Here is a 20,758-nt window from a genome sequence, read left to right as displayed (position 1 = left end):
TTTTATTTTTAAATTATTGAAAATGATGAGCTTTAAAAATGCATTCTTTTGAATTGCGATATTTTGAGGCAAAAATGAGTCAATTTTTTTTTTTGGAATTTATTTGTAGACTAAACATAATCAACCTTATTCTATTAAACGCGTCACGTTTTTGTTTGTATTGTCGCAGTTTTTTTGGTATTCTATTAGAATTGAAATTTTAGGTGACAACAGAAACGAGACTCGAAATTTTTTGAAGTCAAAAAAATTGTTTTTTTATATAAATTAATGACAAACGAAAGCATCAATAACAATAATAGTAAATTAGAGAAAGAGGGATGTCTTCGAGCTTTTTTTTTTGGGTTTTGGATGAAAGTGATGAAGATAAAGAAGAAAAGTAATTAAAATCAGTTTGAAATTGAATCACCGAAGCATGATTATCGATATAATTTCTTTAAAAAATGAGAATTGCAAATTTTCTAAAAAAGTTTTAAAATATTCAAAGTTTACCCTTAAAACCATTTTTAAAGCTCATTCATCATATTGTAAAATTTTCGTTTATAGTTCTTAATTTTTTTTTTAACTATTTAAAAAATACATTTCAAATCAAAAAATTTTTTGCAAATATTATATTTTTATTATAATAAATAATTATAAATCATTTAAATTATTTTTTAAAAATTTAAAAAAAATATGATCAACCCTATCATGAATTCCACTCGTAGAATTCTAGAAATTACGAGTATGAACTATGACGTAGAATTTTTCCACCCGTAAAGATTATCATTTAGCAACTACTAACGTAATTTATGATTACTCTGTTACAAATATTCCAAGCAGAATTTTGGTAATCGAAAATTGATAATATGACATTCGTAATTCCGAATCTTAGGGCTACGAACGGTATTTGTGATAGGGTTGGATATATTTACAAAAAAAAAAAAAATAAATTTTATTTTATTATAATATTTAGAAAAGAAAATTTAGCATTTTACAAAATTTACATACTTAGTTCGAGGACATTAAATTAAATAAAAAAAGTAAATAGAATTGAAAAAAATAATTATATATAATAAAAAAAAATTATATACATATATATATATATATATAATTTATACATGTTTTGTATAATGTATGTATATACATATGTATATCTACAAAACAAAACGGAAAAACCAAAAAAAAAAAAAAAACAAAATACCTACCTACTTTAGATACTTGGTAACTTTGAATTATGGTCAACATTATCTTTAATGACCATTGCTTGTGGGACATGGTCAGGATATTTTTATTGTCAAGTAATATTAGCTGGAGGTGTTGGCAAAAATGGCTCAACTGTTGCAGTAAGTTTTGTACACACATCTTAATGGCAACAAAAATATTTAATCCAAATATATTGAATTCTTAAAAAACAAGAAAAACGACATTCAAGTTTTTTTTTCTTTTTTTTTTTTTTAAACAAAAAACAAAAATGATTTAGAATTCAATACAATCTTTTGGCTAATTAAGTTTTTTAAGGAAATTAAAAATCAACGAAAAAAATTTTTTTTTAAGATCCTTTATTTTTTTTTTTTTTTTTGTTATTTAAATATTTCAAAGGGGTTGTTTTGTTTTTGTACCTTAAGAGAATATTGTTTAAAAAATTGAAATTTTATTGTAGGTGTAATCGATAACAAAAAGCATTGTATCTTTTAATATTGTCAACAAAATGTCAACATTTGTTATGTAACGGATAGTGCAAAAAATGAAATATCAAATGACTGTCATATTGTTAAATATTTTTTTTTGACATTTTTGTCATAACAAAAAAAATTTAACAGCTTCATTTCGTTTTCCGTTTAAAATGGAAAATTTTGAAGAAAATAAATTAATTTTATTTATTGAAGTACAAATATTCAAATCAAAAATAATTTTTTCCTTAAGCAATATTGTCAGCCGGTTATATGGAAAATTTTTCGTTGATTGCCCGTGTCAGATGTCATTGTTATCGACCGGCATTTGAAATTATCGACTACGCCTTATTTTTATTTTATATACATATAATTTAAAAACAAAAAATATTATATAAAAATAAAATATATGATTTCAATTTGAAAAATTAATTCTTCTTATGTTTTTTTTTTTTGTTATTTAATTGATAAATTAATAAAAATTAATTAACTATAACAAAAAAAAAAAAAAATGTATAAATTTTGTAAGAAAAAAAAAGTGAAAAAATTGAAGGAATGCCTGCTGCCTGCTCTGTTTATTTATTTTATGTTATTATTTTACTTTTTAATTCAATAATATTCCAGTTAATTCCAGTTGTTTTTTTTTTGTTGTATGTATGTATTATATATAAATTATATATATTTAATATATGTACATTTAATATATTTATATAAATATTTTTTGAATGATATTTAATATTAATAATAATAATTTTTTTTTTGAAATTGTTTTGAAAATCTTTAAAAGAAATAATACTTTTTTTTTTTTTTAAAAAATTTGCATTTAATAATGTTGTACTTAAGTTGGATATTTCATTAAAATCTGAGTACTTTTCATAGTTGTCAACAATTTGACATTTGTCAAAAGTAACATTTCATAATGGTTTTGATGCGCGTCAATCATGATTTTATAGTCTATTCCAAACGCAAAAATTTCAAATAGCGCTTTTCGTGACTGTAAAAAAATTCAATGACAAAAATCATGAACGAAATTATGACAGATGAACGTTAATTTGTTGACAACTATGAAAAATAGTCCGGTTTTAAAGTCAATTTATTTTAAAATTGAAAATTTATATAAAAAGAATAATGTTTTTAATTTAGTTTATGTAAAATTTTAAATTAATATTTACACAATATATGCAATTTTGTAATTTTGTTATAATTATCTCCCGAGTTAATTTCTGTTATACCGATTCTGTTATAATTACCTCCCGAGTTAAAATTCTTTTTTAGTTTTCCAATTTTTAATTAATTTTATTAAAAATTAATTATAGAAATTTTCAATTCAACTTAAAACTTAAGAACACCATTTATATAACCAAAATATTTCAATAATAACAATATAAAAATGATCAATATTTTTTAATAGATTTCCGAAAGAATTTTTAAAAAATGAAAATTTAATTTTTTTTGTCCCTATCTCCAAATTTTGTTTTTCGAATTTGTAATTGGGTGAGAGATTGTGTAATCTTCTGTATATTTATAAATATATATATAAAATATAAATAGAATTAAATTTAAAAAAAAAAATGCATGTTTCAAATTAGTATTTCTATTTTAATATAATTTATTTAACACATTTTTTTAGAGCATGTTATACGTTTTTTTTATATTATGCATATAAAAAAGAAATAATCTTGCAATAATTATTCTTCATAACTTTCTTCTTTTTTAAAATTATATTTAATAATTTATTTTTTCAAAAATTAAAAATTTAATTAGATGTAAAATAAATTTCTTTTGTACTTGTAAAACTATGTAAAATTGTAATTAAAATATTTATTTTAGATTTAAATAGTTTGTTTTTTTTTTTTATAAAAATGTAAATTAGATTTAAGTAAGAAAAAAATGTTTTTTTAACTTTATTTTTTTTGTTATAAATAGTATTATAAATTAATTGAAAACTGTTATACACTGTTATACATTAACTGAAAACTGTTATACATTAACAAAAACTGTATTGTTGCCAACTATTGGGGATTATTTAATATTAAATATGAATTATTTATTGTTATATTAATAAAATATTACAAAAATAGGTCTGTAGTAGCAACAATAAATCAGTAATTATAAATGAAAGCTATTAATAACATTAATACAATATAATATGTAGGCAAAATCAATAAATTTTCATTCATTAGGACAATATAGAATGTTGTTTATTATACATAAAAGTATTGTCATTTATAGATGTTATTTTAGTAAGAAATTTAAGATTATTTATAAATATTTCTGTAATGTTTTTCTTGTTAGAGAATACAAAGAACAGATAACATAAATAATTAATTTTAATTGATTTCGTAATTCTTTTTAAAATCTCAATTTGATCAGGAAAACATTACTTTTTCCTAACATATTTTTCTATAAATTTTTTTATATGTATTTCAGTTTTGAAAACAGATTTGCATAAATATAATAATTTTTAATTGGAAGCAGATTAATATAATGGAATCAAATTGTTAAAGCTCAAAATTAAAAATTTTAATATTGAATTTTTATAGTAGCTTTATTCCGTTTTATATTAATAAAATTAATACTAATATTATAAAAAATAATTTTATAACTTATTGAAATAATTAGATTTCATTCTTACAATGAATTTCCTAAATTTTTTTTTAGTTTAACTTCCTCTTTTTTTTGTTTCTTTAACTTTATGTTTTAAGATTTTGTTTTTTTTTTTTCTATATAATTTTTTTAACAGATTCCATATACAGATTATGATTGCATATTTATTACTAATTCTATATTCTGCTCTGGATTTTTGAGAAATTTATTTACATTTTTAAAAATGTTTTCCACTGGTGGAAGTGGAAAAAATGGATCAACTGTTGCTGTAAGAATTAAGACCAATTACAAAAATAAAAATAAAAAATTATTACAAAGAAAAATCTATATATAATAATATAAAGAAAAATATTAGAAAAATTTTTGTAAATAAAAAATTTATAATTGTAAAAGATAACTGTTATACTGTTATGTTTTTTTTTTTCAATTCGAAAAAAAAAGAATGAGTTATTTTACAAGTGATAAATTAAAGAAACTTAATTTGTATAAAACAATTAGATATCTACAACGACAACTTCAAAAATTGCTATTTTGTAATATTTTCGGTTTAGAAATTCTAATTTTTATTCTAAAAATTAATAATTGTATAATAAGTTGGCAATATGCTGGTAAAACCAAAAGAAAAATGATAATTTTCTCAATAAAAATATTTTTTGTATGAATATATTAGGTCTTTTCAAGAATGCGATATATCCGCGGTATATAGTGATAACTGAGCTATATTTGAGTTCATAAACAAATGTTGCTAACATTAATTTGTTTTTCGTTCAACGGCTGTCAAAAATGGTTTCCATTGTGAATTGTAATTTTATATGGAAAAAAAATCGGTACCATCATTCGCTCATTTTTTCTCTCACTCATTATTCCTTTCGTTCACTTTTTTGTGATATAGTGGCCATTGGAAACAATGAGAGAAATTGTATTTAATAAAATTTCAAGAATATTTTGTTTTCCTACACATTAAATTTCTTTAATTTATCGTTTGACCAAAAATTATTGAAAATATTATAAAAAATACTTAAATAATTTCGAACTATAATTTATGTATAAAACAAAAATATTTTAAATTCTTGAATTTACTATTTATTTATGTGTACAAAATCAAAATTTTAAGACATTAATTTGTATATATATATATAAATAAATTACATTCATATTGTGTTTATACATAAATATAGTTAAGTAAACTCATTCAACTCATTCAAAAAGAACAAAATTATTTTTTTTTATGCGTAGTGTAAATTTAATAATTATTTTTTTTTTTTTGCTTGAATTAAAAAACGAATTGTAATACTAAATATTGTAAACATATTTTTTTAAATACTAAAAATATTGCATATTTTTATATGTATATATATACTATTATATATATACATATATTATGTGTATTATAATTGCTATTTTACTAATTTATTTAAATTTTTCTTTTTCATTTTATAATTAAAATATTGTTATTACTAGACGTTTTAAGTAGATATTCGACAGGAAATTATTATTTCATTTAATTAAAATTATAACTCTTTATGTTCCAAAGAATGCGGCAGTGCAGTTTCAAAATTAAATTTAGTTAAAGCTGCCAAGCTGAATTCGAAGGGGTCTAAAATTGGTCACTTAGACGACTTAGGACCCTTCTGGTGAAGCTGAAATGTAATAATTTTTTTTTTGTAGTGGAAAACTGTATTGCCGCATTTTTTCAACTGAATTTCAACTTAAAGCCTAGGCGATAATTTTCATAATCAGAAATTAAGAAAATCTTGAATAAATCAATTGAAATCATAAAATTATCACGGGTGATAAAGTCAACTATTTATATAAATTAAAATGCATAATTTATTATAATTTAAAAAAAGTCATTATATTATTTTAGGAGAAAAATTATTAGTTAATTAATTTAATAACAAACAAAATCATTATAATTATTAATCTAGTCTAATTTATCTAAGACAACTAATTATCATAAGGGTTTAATTAAGCCTAAAATATCATTTTGCATGCTTATTTTTTTTTTATTATTGCTTCAAATGCATGAGCAAAATTTTTTGCTAAATTAATTCTAATTTAATTGATCACAATATAAATTTTCTTTAGAGTTTTTTTTTGTTGTATTGATAAAAGGTTAAATTTAGTTTTTAAATTTATAAAATTTTTAATGCCCCTTTAGTTGTTAAGAGATTTCTAGCCAACAAAAAATATATGAGAGATTATTAACAAGATTAAGTGATTATTCAAAAAATATGTAAAAAATTTAAGAAAATTTAAAGAATAATTTGATATAATCGAATAATAGTTCTTATGAGTTTATTTAATGATTTTTTTTTAATTTTCTAATAATAATTTTAAGAAAACTTATATATATAAATTTTTTATGTAAATATTACAAGAGAGGACAGTTTTGCTGATTAAATTAGAAAACTGAATATGAAAAGGTGAAAACAGAACATAGGTGATTCTCCTCAGCGCAACGTCACATTTGGCGTTCCGCTGTTGTTTTATATTAACAACGGAAATCGTCATTCGTTGCCGTTTACCGTTTTATTTCTGGTTTTACAGTAAATCGAAAATCAAAATTATAAATTCTAAATATAATTGAAATTATCCTGGAATTTTCGAAACTATTTTCAAATTTTATATTATATATAAAAGCATTGCTCATTTCTGTCAAAAACTTACACCAAACAACATTATTTTTATTAAATAAATTTCATATTTCATTATTCACTTATGATATAGGCCAATACATTCATACATATACATATGTATTATATTTCAGGAATATTGTTTGTATATATATATATATATGTATATATTGTAATTTCAATTTTATAATGAGAGTTTTAAAATTTTAATACAATATAATATGAAAAAAATATCAATTTTAATTAATTTTCGTTCCTGTTTTAATTTTTGATCTGTTAATTTTTGATTTTCTGTTATCTTTTTTTTATAATTTATGATGTTTATGTAAGGTACTGTTTACATATTCATACGAAATGCTCGATTAATCTAAATCTGGTGAAAGTCGTATGTGAAAACACTATTTGACAGCACATATTACGGAATTACTATAATCCCATTATATTTTCTGTCAAATTTTAAAAGTAAAATTGCAAACAATTGATTTTTTTTTTTCGAAATGTTTTAAATAGCAATCAGCTGATTTTTATTTTGATTATATTTTTTTTAGAAAAATTATTAAATTTTGACATAAAGTCTGAACGCCGTCCGTCTAAATTTCATAATTTGAATTTGAAATGTAGGTAAACAGGCATCAGACTTTATCGTAAATTTAATCTTAGAAGTGTTGACTTCAAAATTGAAGGGAAAAATGATATTGCTACATAATTCCCCAATTACAGCTCATGTATTAATACAGTATTACTGCAATTTTAAAGTCATGGTAATTATTGTATATATAAACGGCAACTACATATTTATATTTGATATTTCGATTACAATGAGAGTTATTTGAATACTAAAGAAAATGATACGGTACAATAGACTAAAATTCTCTCCAATAAATTGAAATTGAGTGCTTTTCTAAACGATCTCGTTAAATCAAAAGAAATTGAACGAGTGAAATTTTTAAAACTTCAAATTTTTACTATTGTTTAAAATAAAAATATTTTATATTAATTTAGGCAATCTCTTAAGGATTTTTATTTTAATTAAGAAACTAATACCATAAATTATAGTTCTCTCTGTAAAATAGAGAAAATAATGTGAAATCATTTAAAACTACAAACTACAAAAACTACAAAAATTCTAAGCTACGAAAATTTTTTTTTAATATTTTAATTTTTCTCATAATTTCTCATTTATAATATTATGTAGAAATCATTAATTAATTTTGAGTTTTTTCTTTTATAATTTCTCTCATAATGTTTCTTTCAAAATCCATTTCTCAAACAAGTAAGAGAAATATCTGTTTACCTCAAAAATATAATTATAAAAATTTTCATTACAATTCCCAAAAAAAAAAAAAATCTTTTTTCTATTTTATTTAATGAATTTCATAATACCAACAAAAAAAAATATTTATTGAAATTCTTATTAATCAATAAAAATTCCAAAAATATATAAAAAAAACAAAAATAAAAAATACCAATTATTACAAAATCAAACTATTTGTAGCTGCCTTACTTTGGAAATTATGAGCTTAGACATGTTCCAATTTACATTGCATTAGCCGTAGATTCACTATTAAGTTATCGTTATTCAATTGTTATTATGACCGGAGGATGTGGAAAAAATGGATCAACGATTGCTGTAAGAATTAAAAAATAAAAAAAGCAAAATTAAAATTTAGAAAAGCTACGATATTTATTTTAATAATATAGAAAAAAAAAAAATTTACACTTAATTTAATTAAAAATTTTTGGTTTTGTCGCTTTTAAGTTGTTTTTTTGGATTACATTTTATTTGATTAAGAAATTTTGCAAATTTTTTTTTTTTAAATTTCTTTTTTTAGGAATTTTAATAATTAGCAGTATTTTTTTTTTAAATTATTTTACATTTAAAATTGCAATCATAGGATCATTTTCAACCAAATTTTATTTCAATTCAATATATGGGAAGAATTTTTGATATTCAATCAGTTGTGGGTTGTTTGTCATTAAAATCACAATAATTTTATGATCTTTTTTCATTAATGTTTAATTTTGAATTACACTTTTAATTTGTTATTTGTTTTTTTAATATTTTTAGCTTTTGTTATAATGTGTTAGAGATGGTCTAAACTTGTCTAAAGGATATTAATTTTATGGTTAAATGTTATTCTTTTTTTTTGGAAGTTTTGTATTATTTTTGGGAAAAAAATTTTTAATCCCATTTTATAATTTTTAAACGTTATGATTTCCTATAACTTTTTTTTTGAAAGATCAAATACAAAGCTTCAATTTATTTATTCGGAAAAGGTCCAATTTGTGTGTTGAACAAACTTTGCGTTCCAATATTGCACAAATATTTGTATTTAAAAATTGCACAAATATTTTTCTATATTCGATTAAGCTCAGAAACATTAAATATTCAGGAGATGAAGCTGTCCTTAGACTTTTGTCCAAAGGTAAAAAACATAGTGAGGTTTTATGTTGCGGATTTGCTTGAAAGTTAAATTTGAGGCAGTAGAGTTGGGATGTATGCATCTAGACCGTGGAACCGTGATCTTCAGCACAGATGGAACGAACACCACTGAAGAAGCCGACTTAAATGAATATAAGCATAAAATATTACAAAAGAGCATAAAATATTACAAAAGCACTCGAGATTATAGAATGAGCATAAAATATTACAAAAGCACTCGAACACTATCCACTACTATTTCAGGCTGAAACATACGCTATTGAATTGTGTGCTTTGAAATGTATGATAAGGAGCCTCGGATGATACTAAGGCCCACTCTTCTGATGTAATGGGATCCAAACTGCAAAGAGATTGTGCCGGGTTGCCGGGGTATTATGCCATAGACGGAAATAAGAGAGCTGAGGGTCTCGCCCAAAAAGCAACGACAACTCCTTTTATTGGCCCAGAGACATGCTTTGGAGTGACAAAGACAACGGTCCCGCGTCCTTAATGTATGGGAGAAACGGGTCAGGGTCGGTCATTGGAATAATTGCGCAAGCCTATCTCACTCCAAAAAATTCGGGATACACAAATTTTTTAGAATATATAAATTTTTTTTAATTTTTTTTGTAAGTCAAATTAAAAGTAACCTAAAAGTTAAAAATGTCAGAATCAAAAAGTGTTCTCTTTTCTCATTTCGCTTCCACTTGAATTTTCAAAATGCAATCGTTATGAGTAAATTTGTGAACTTTTATAGACCTTTCTTCATAATTAGTATTATTATTTATTAAAAATTTTTTAATTAAAAAAATTAAGTTTAGTAATTTTTTTTTTTATATTTATGTAATTTAATAAAGTTAATATTTAGGTATAAAAAAAATATTCATGCAAATTCCATTCACATATATATACCATTTCAATATTTTAAGTTGTCACCGTTGGAGGGAGGAGTAATGTAACGTAAACCCTTTCGGTCATTATAAATTTATCATATTATTATTATACATTATTATTATTTTATATTTTTTATTTTTTTTGGATTTGTTAAATTTTTCTATTTCATATAGTCATAAGAATTTCGAATTATCATCATATTTTTGTTACCATACCAGTTTTTAAAATGCAATGAATTTAAAAAACAAAAATTAAACATTAAAATATTTTATTTTCTAATTAGGGCAATAATATTTTATTTTTAATGCAAAATATTGTAAATTATTATTTTAATATAATAGGATGAAAAAAAAAAATAATGCACAAAGCACATTTTATAAATAAAAAATTTTAAATTTTTCAAATGCATTGTAGTATTAAAAAATAAATTTTTTAATTTTAGCATAAATTTAGGGGCACTTTTAATATTGATATTATCCTGTTTTTGTTCTTAATGTAAGATCACAAGTTATTTTGCAAAAGGGCGAATATTTAGCAAAAATATGTATATTTATTAAATTTAATTATTAAAAGTTTATATTTATTTTAGTTTTAGCGTTGTGTATAATAATTTATAGTAATGTACATAAGACAATGTTTGTAATAACACAAACGAGCGGAACGCTATTCTAAATTAAAATTTATTACTCACTAGCGCCGCTCAAAAAAAGTAGTTCGCTTGGGTAATTACAAAAATTGTGTTCTGTATATCACTATAATCTATATTCACAATGGTTTTAGTAAAATTTAAGATGAATTTCATATTAAAAATTTTGTTTAAGATTATTGGAAAACCCAAATAATAATGGTGTATGAATTTTATTTTTATTCGTTTTTTTTTTTTGTATTTATTTAATTTAATTGGTTTTTTAATATTATTTTATTGTGTATGCTTGTGAATATTTGTTATTTTGTTTGCCTAACATTTTTATAATTAATAATTATCTTAATTATTATTAATATTTAATTTATATGTATTTATGTATATTATTGTTTGTTTGTATGTAACAACAATATATGTACATGTAATTAATTATGTACATATAATTTTTTTTTTTAATTAGAAGCCAAAAGAAGTATTTTTAAGTTAAAAAAATATTGATTTATGGGTAAGGAAAAAAAAAAATTTATGCATATAAAAAACTTTATTTTTGCTAAATTTTTGTGTAGCTATCGGAAAATGAGACAAAATTTCAATTTAGAACTCGTCAATTAATTTATTAATGAATTTAAAGCTTTGAAACCAATTCGGCATTGGAAGTTGTTTAACGGTATTGTAAATTGAAATTATCGGTCATTAAAAATCGGTGTAATTTTTTTTTTTGTTTTTCTCTCCATAAATCAATAATTTTTTTTTTAATAAAACGTTTCATTTGGCAAATTTCACATTTTATATTACTAGGCCCTTTTCATAAATGCAGTATATCGCAATACATAGGAGAAAACTGCACTATATTTGTGTTTATAAACAAAATAATGTTACCAACGTAAGTTGTTCATAAACATTGCTAATTTTTCGCAATATAACGAAGTTAGTATGAGTAGCGCAGTTAAATAATATGAACCTTTTTTGATTTTATAGTTAAATAATTAAAAATATATATTGCATATTCATCATGGTATGTTTTTGCAGTATTCGCAATTATTGTTTTGCAGTATTGCGTTTATGAAAATAACTGTTAAAATAAATGATATGTGAAATTTGCTTTCATATATTTATTAATCATAAATATTACACAATTAATTTTACATAAATATTTTCAATACAAAATTTAAAATAAATTAAAAAATTTCCAACAAAAAAAAAATATGAACAAAATATTAATAAAATAATATGATTAAAAATATTTATGTAAAAAATGAATTTTTTTAAAATTTAACAATAAAAAATTCCAAATTTTATTAATATAAACCTTTTATTTCCTTTAAAAACCAAAACAAAAATTTAGGGTACAAGTGTTCTATCACCAGTTATTCCATTGGCTTTAGTTGTTGTTCCAGCTTTTATAATTGCACAAAAATCAACTGAAGATATATTTGGGCAACATCCATCACTTTACATAATGGCATTTGGTATGGTTGCTGCAAAAGTTACAAATAAACTTGTTGTAAGTAAAAAAAAAAAATTACAAATAAAAATTTAATATATTTTTTTTCATTAAATTTAATTCATTTATTTTAATTTTGGATTTTAGATTGCTCATATGACACGTAGTGAAATGGAATATATGGATTGGAGTATGCTCGGTCCACTTCTATTATTTTTAAATCAATATTTCAATTCAGTTTTACCAGAATTTTGGCTATTAGTATTTGCTTTAATATGGGGTATAATAAATTTAATGAAATATTGCCAACAGGTACGATATTTAAAAAAAAAAAAACCAAATTTAAAATAAATAAAATATTTATATTAAATAATTTTTTTTATGTTCTTTTAGGTTTGCCTAGAAATTTGTGATCATTTGCATATAAAATTATTTAAAATTCCTTATCCACCGCGTCGACCATCAATGACAACAACTGGTACAAATGCACCACATTTAAGTAGTTTAACTGGTATAAATACATCATCATTTATGTCTGGTGGTGGTGGTAGTGGTGGTAGTGGTAGTAGTAGCAGTTCTATTCCAAGTACATCATCTCATGATAAAAATGGTAGTACACATCAAGCCCATCGAAAACAATTAAGGAATAGTAAAAGACAACAACAGCAGCAACAATCATCGCATTAATTTAGTTTTCAATAATTAAAATATTAATAAATTTTTTTTTTTAATTTTCTATTAGTAACTATTTTTTTCTAGTTTTTTTTTTTTGATTAATTTAAGAACAGTATTTTAATAAGTGAATTTATTGATCGATGTTAATTAACATAAAATAAAACAATTTAATAAACAAGAAAACTTAAATTAAAAAAATTAAAATTATGTAAGGCAAAATTTAAAATTATGTAAGACAGAAAGTTGTTCTTAAAATTTTTTGTTTTCTTTTGTTCTTAGAAATTTTACTTATATTATGCATAATTTTGTGTATTTGCATTTTTAAAATGCATATTATTAAAATAAAAACAATTGATTTTGAAATTTGAATAGAATATTTAAAAAAAAAAAATAATAAAAATCAATTAAAACACATCGGACGATTCAGTAAAATAATTAGAAAATTACAAAATAAAACAAAATATGCAAAAAATATTTATGTATGTAAATGGATAGCATAATTATGTTTAAAAAAATGGTATATTTTTAATTAAGTGAAATGAAATATAGATAAAAAATATCTAAGTATTTATAACAGATTTTTTTTTTGTTTTTAAATAAAGAATTGTCCATTTATTCTGATTTTTCTGAATCAAAATTATTACTGAATTTGTTTTTTTTTTTAAATTAATAACAAAATATTAAAATAATTGGAGCTTATATTTTATTCTTAATTCTTAATTTTTTTAGATAAATTAGATTCTTAAGGGCATTTCCAATAATTTAGTGTTAAGATTCTTTACTACAAAAGAAGCACGTTCGTAATCGTTCAAAATCGTACCACGCTTAAAGTTCTTTTAAAAAATATTTTAAATTTGAAAAAAAAAACACATAGAAAAATGTAAGATATTAAAAATCTGCAAAAGTAAACTAGTTAATCCGAAAAAAAGATTTTTAAGATTTAAGTTAGAACTTTAAGTGCATATCTGAATTATTGAAAATCTCCTTATTATTCTATACATTTTCAATAATAAATAAAATGTAATTTTCAAACTAATTTATATTGTATATTAACTGCATTTGAATTGTATTAATTTCAATAATTTTAACATATTGTAAGTATTTAAAAATTTCATAAAAGAATGATTTTAAATTTCTAAAATTTATAATTTTATAATTAGAAAAAATCAAATTAATAGGATTTTGTAATTTTTGAAATTTAATTTTTCATTCGGTTAGGATACATTTAGGACAGAACAAATGTAATTGTACTTTAATAGATGGATTTGAGAGTTAGAATTAATATAAATTTTAGAACACAAAAACAATAATTCTAAAGAAGACACTCAATATTTTTGTAAATGACAAAAAAAATTGCAAAAAGGAGAACTTATGATAGTTCTTATCTAGGCCGACGATATAAATTATATTAAATTTTGAATATTTTATTTTAACGAGTCTTAAGAATTCAATTAAATTTCAAAACAAAAATTAAAACCTTATAAGCTCCAAAACAATTAATTTTTAATATAAATTTCTAATAATTAAAACATACTTAACACTTATTTGTACGGTAACTTTGGTGCAAGAAAGAATAAATTCAGAATTCACGAATTCAAAATTGTGCGTGCTTATTATCAAAAGCTTATCTTGTTATTATTTTTCTTATTTTCATATTGTTTCAAAGGAAGAGAACAGGAATTTTTTTTTTTTTTACAAAATCAAACTATAGGATTTAAAAAAAAAATATTAATTCATTTGTGGTAAAATGTTTTTATGTATTTTTCTGTAGTAGTGAACCACCAATAAATTTTAGAGTAGAGATTATAAATATGTGAAAAAACAATGTAATACAATTCTTTGTAAATTTTTGTGAATATTTTATTTTTTAATAATATAAAATTAATAATTCAATTGTTAATTATTTTATCTTAAATGATCTTTTCATTTAATATTTTCCTTTTTATTTTTTTTTTTTTGGAAAGATTAAGAAATTGAATTTAAAATTTAAATAATGTGAGGAATAAAAATATTGAAATTAAAAAAAGAAGACATTCAAAAAAAAACAAAATTTATGAAAATTATTATGTAAAAAAAAAAATGATAAATATTATTATTGTAATATTTCAATTAATTAATTATTTAATTAATTAATAAAAAGATGGAACTATTTATGGACGTTTTTATGGAAACCTAATTGTTTTATTAGTTTAATATTTTTGGTCATTTATTTTATAAGACATAACAAAGCACATATCTACAAAAAAGTTAAGAAATAAAAAAAGGAATTTCCAATGAAAATTATGTACAGTTATCGGTCTATTTAACTAGGACCATTATGGAAAAAGAACAGGGACCTTTGAAAAGCCTGAAACGGTGATATTTAAATAGGGTAAATTTACTAAATTAGTAGACAATACTAGTAATGATTAATGCTTAGCGTTGAAATACTTTTTTCAAAAAGTTGGACTTGAATATTCTAATATTCTTTTCTTTTAATTAAAGTTTCTAATTTTGAATGTGAAATTAAATATTATTTTACTAAAAGTTATTATTTTAAGAATGATTTTATGAAAAAAAATTTATTAAAATTATTAAAATAGAATAAATAAAAATTAAATTATTTAACGGCCTTACCATAATCTATGAAGCGAATGACACTTTTAGCCAATATAAATTGTTTGGTACTATGATATTATTGATTGGCAAATTCGTCAAAATTTTATGCGAATGAGTTGTCAAAAGTATTAAATGAAAATTGTGTGGGACAGAAAATTTTGCGTTGATTTTAGCGAATTTGGAATTAAATAATATATTTCCTTTTTTTCTATTTTAATATCAGGTAATTTGCTTTAATCAAGTATTAAGCATATCGACAAAAAGTACAATAAATATTATCATAATCGCAAACAAGATCAGTTAACAAGCATCATCATTTACAAGCAAGGTTCGTTATAATACCGAAAGTTATCGTGTATTGCATTGTTATCGTGATGATGTAAGGCAAAAAGAAAAATTTACGAAAGGTGAGTTTGTGAAATTTTTACAAATTATTATAAAAAAATATTGATTGTCCAAAAAGCTATCCAAATTTAATTAAACAAAACATACATATATTAAAATTAGCGATGAAAATCTGTAATTTTTTTTTGGTCTAAATATTTACACTAATTTCATTCATTAAATGTAAGAAATACGACATATTAACATACTTATAATGTTGCTTTAATTTCAATATAGATGACGCTCAAAATTTAACATTGACGCATTTCCTTAACAACTTGTTATACACACACACTCTCATTTGTATTTAATATTTTATTAAATTTTTTGACATCGTTTTGTCATTGTCATTTAAGTGTTGCCAGTATCAAATTTAAAAAAAAAAACAATTATTATTGTTGCTTTTTTTTCTTTTTTTTTTGTATGTTTTTTTTGTATTTCTATTTTTCTGACATTTATAAGAAGAATTTGACTTGCCGTGTATTTAATCATTCTAAGTTTGACATTCAAACATATCGCATCGTAAATATTTGTAAAAATAAAGAGTTGTACGCGGATTTTTTTTTTAAAACAAAAAAAAAATAAATATAAAAGTATGTGTATATAAATAAATAGAAACTCTTTAATAAATAATAGCATTTTTTAAATTATTTAATAAAAGAAAAAATAAAGTGAAGATAGTCAAATTATTGAGATTTGAAATTTAATATTAAAAAATTGTCAGCATTTTAATAATAATTTTTCATACATACATACATACTTCTGTACATTTTTATTGAAAATAGATAAAATAGTAATAAATCAATTGGTGTAATATAAAATTTTTGTTTTTACAAATTATATACATATATATCAAATTAATAGAAAAGTGATATATATATATATATATATATATATATATATATTTATAAATATATTCAGTTTTTTGTATATGTTTGAGAAACCAAAAAATAACAAAGATCAAAAGTGCCGAAAATTTTGTGTTTTTTTTTTAATCTTGTATTTTTATTGGTATTTTGTGGCATATACGTAAAATATTTTTAATATTATATTTTGGTATATAGTAAATTTTAAATAATAAAGTTAATAATAATCAAAAAAATAAAAAAATTGTGCACCAGAGAAAGAAAAAAATTAGAAAGTGAAATTTTTAAAATATTTTTTTTTGTTTGTTTTCCAAATTATTCCAAATAATTAATAATCAGTACTAAAATACTTAAAAATACAACAACAAATAATCAGTCTATTTCTTAAATAATTTACTATAAACAAATAAATGTCAATCAAATTATATGGTAGCTGGTATCATCTACCAATCTACTTAAATCTTGTCTATTGTAAAATTGAAAACAATACTACATAATCTTTGTTTTTAGGTAATTTACCTAATGGTAAAAAGTTTTAAAATATTTGTTTTCATTATTAAATTCCATATAAAGTATTGTGGGGGTAGTAGTGCAGTTGCACTCAAATTTCAATTACAAAATTACATACTTGAATTCTTTCATTTCTTATACATTTAATTGTTTCCAATTTAAATAATTAGCTTACTTACCCAATTCTTTAGAAAAATTTTCTCCATTATTTTATGACAATTCATATTCTTATTTTAATAGAAAATTCATTTGAAAATAATAAATATTACCCATTGATAATTGTTTACCTTATTAATATTATAATTTAATATACTTATTGCAGATATAAATAATTATTTGTATAATCTTGATAGTCATAGACTATAATATATTCATAATAGCTATCAAAAATATTTACAAAAACATAAGATTTACAAATATAGAAAGGCAAAATAAATATATTAATAATATACTCGTAATTATAAATATTAAGTAATTTTAAAAGAAGAATTTAAACAAAAAGCAAAAAAGAATTTATTTTCAAACAATTTAAATGAATTAATGCAATATAAATTGAGTTTTTATTAACGAGATGGCTGTACGCCCTCTTAAAATTATTATAAATGGAATTTTAAAACAACTACGATGGATTTTCTTAATATACATAATAAATTTTGTATATAAAGGTAAGTTTATTTATTATTTTAAAAATTTTAAGCATTTTTCATTAAATATTGGTTTTAATTTCTTTCTAGAATAAAAAATATTTCTTTAATTACAAATGTCTAATTCTGAATCTTATAGCATATATCCTTACCTACGAGTACTTGGAATAATTCAAGAAAATAAATGAATAAAATAATTTTGTGTCTAAAATTTCTTATATATACATATGTCATATATCTACATTAGCCGCCTACCCACAATAAAATGTACTTACTACATAGATTCCAACAAGTTGTGATTTTTCTTTTCCTATACTTATAAATGTCAAAAAATTGTCTAAGTTTTTATATTTTATATAAAAAAAAAATTTAATCCTTATCTAAAGAAAATGTTTTCATATACATTATGTATTTAGCTATTCCATATATGTATGATTACATACAAGTATATGTGTGAAAAATATAAATTTAATCAATCATTGACAGAACAAGATAAAGAAAAATTAATTAATTTTATTTGAAAAATTTAAAATTTCCCCTATAAATAGCTGATATAGTACGTCTCTAATTCTTTGTTAAAATTTATGAATATTATTTTAGATTCTAATATCAAGTATTCTCTAATACCTCTATATCTCTTATTAATGGATGATGGACGGGCATGGCAATCTTAAAATTAAAATTAAAGTGATTTCTTAATGTAGAGGAACCACAACTACCAGCATATCTATTAAACTACTCGAAGTTTGCTTTAAAATTAGTAAATATGTATGTACTAATAATCTTACATATAAAAACAAAAATTAATTAATTTTTTTTAAATAATCAATAATTTTTATATTTTCGGCTTCATTTTTAAATAAGTAATTTCTTAAATATAAGTATGTAGGTACCTAAGCATTTTTCTTTCCACCATTTCTTTTAAAATTAAAATCAATCACATTTTGTGTAGATGTAGAGAGGTACAGTACCTATATGTATATACCATATATGTACATAGGTACAATAATATACTCAGTCACATACGTAAAATGTAAAAAAAAATAATAATAAAATAAAAATATTTTGTATACACGTACTGACGTACATGTGAATATCAAAATCATCTGATTGATTTGACAAGCCGTAAAAAAAAAACAGAAATTCATAGTAAAAATTATAAAGAGAGTAGAATATATGTATGTACATATAGATGGAGGTAGTTATGTTTATTATCTGTAAAGGTGAGAAAGAATAAAAAAAAAAGAGAATAAATTGTGCAATATATGTAATTTGAATGCTCAGTTCAGTAACTTGCATATGTATATATATATATATGTGCATATATATAGATGTGTATATAAAATGTGACAATTATTAATACTTAGTTGAATTTTTTATGCCAAATTAATGCCAATGCCGGTGAATTTTTTTTTTATGTAAGTAATTAAGTAGAGTAGATTGAAAAGGAATGCAATTTTTTCATTTGTACTCCGCTTCATACTAGGTAAATAGTTTTAGTAAATATATTAAAAGTATGATCGGAATATTAGGTGTTATTCAAATTTTTGGACTATCTAAAAATTAAGGCGTAAGGGAACTAAATATTTTATAAGCTATTAGCTAAATCTAATGATATTGAGAATTGAAATACAAAATTAAAATTCAATTTGAAATTTTTACAAGTTATTTTAATTTATTTTTAAAAATTATTAAAACAAAGAATTTCCTAATTAAGTATTATTTATTCCTAAATTTAAACTCTAAAATTTTGTTCATATTTAAATATTAAAGATTTGAAATGAGTACCTAATATAGCAAAATATAGTTATAGAAAAGCAATAAGTAGACCATTAATACGACAGGCTCGTCTAGTTAACTCAATTAATGCTGTGAAACTAATGCATGGTTCTAAAATCAAGCGTAAAATCCTACTTAACGCTCCCAAATGGAGGAAGGAAAAAAAATAAGTACTTAGATCTACTTTAGATCAATAAGATAGGTAATTTTTACTTAGCTACGTTAATATACCTACTTAAAATTTATATTGCAAGAGAATCAATGATGGTCTAGAGAAGATGTATAGTGTACCTTTTATATTTTAGCATCAAAAATTTATGAAACAGTTACAAAAATCGCAAGAAAAATTATAATTTTCAAATCGGTTTTTAAAAATGAATTTAATTGGTACCAAGTAGACTATGTGAAATTTATATATTGTCATTTGTATTTAAAAAAATTAAATTAGAAGCAATAATTTAGAGTTTTACTAAAAATACTCATATAATTTTTATTTATTTTTCTTTTTAATTTGAAAAACTCAAATATTAACAAAGTCAAAAATATTTTTTTTAAATTTTGACTTACTGATACTAGTTATATACGTAAATAAATATGGGCATCTACAAAAATATCGACCTAACGTCAACTTGACTTATTTCAACTTGACGCTATAATAAGTCAATTTGACGTTAGCTTTGCATTTTGTTAGACGTCCTGTTTAATAATTATTAAGTTTGTTATTGAGATTTTTATTACTTATTCTATTCTTTAAGAATTAAAAATTCTTATATGTACATATAAACTGAAAAGCTCAATTATTAGAATATTGTGTAGGTGTACTAAATCGTTTGAACATTCAATTAGAAAATTCTGCTTATTTAATTTAAATGAATGGAATGTATTTTTAAGAATTGGAGCAAAAAAAAAATATATTCTGTAACAAAATGTAAGTAATCTTACATGACTCTGGGTACATTACTATTTGCTTTTCATTTTAGTTTTTCATTAGAACAACAATTAAACTA

The 20,758-nt window shown here is 21.3% G+C and overlaps 1 protein-coding gene across 5 annotated transcripts in view; it reads left to right on the top strand.

Annotated features, from left to right (window-relative positions):
• The window catches only part of LOC129613401 (cholinephosphotransferase 1), a 63,335-nt gene extending 49,693 nt beyond the window's left edge, over positions 1–13,642 (top strand). Inside the window, exons 4-8 of one of the 5 annotated variants that reach the window (XM_055527445.1) lie at positions 4,393–4,524; positions 8,388–8,522; positions 12,197–12,355; positions 12,443–12,607; positions 12,689–13,642. In XM_055527445.1, coding sequence (XP_055383420.1) covers positions 4,393–4,524; positions 8,388–8,522; positions 12,197–12,355; positions 12,443–12,607; positions 12,689–12,982 — 885 coding nt within the window. In that variant the 3' untranslated portion in view covers positions 12,983–13,642. Of the gene's footprint in view, positions 1–1,193; positions 1,323–4,392; positions 4,525–8,387; positions 8,523–12,196; positions 12,356–12,442; positions 12,608–12,688 lie in introns of all 5 variants that reach the window. The other 4 variants (XM_055527441.1, XM_055527443.1, XM_055527444.1 and 1 more) reach the window with 4 other exon arrangements.
• Positions 13,643–20,758: the final 7,116 nt, after the last annotated feature.

The sequence above is a fragment of the Condylostylus longicornis genome, unplaced genomic scaffold (genome assembly GCF_029603195.1).
Source record: "Condylostylus longicornis isolate FDR11 unplaced genomic scaffold, ASM2960319v2 ptg000083l, whole genome shotgun sequence".
NCBI classification, from domain to species: Eukaryota; Metazoa; Arthropoda; class Insecta; order Diptera; family Dolichopodidae; genus Condylostylus; species Condylostylus longicornis.
The sequence above is the reverse complement of the archived record's forward strand: the minus strand, read 5'-3'. Positions and strand labels throughout refer to the sequence as shown.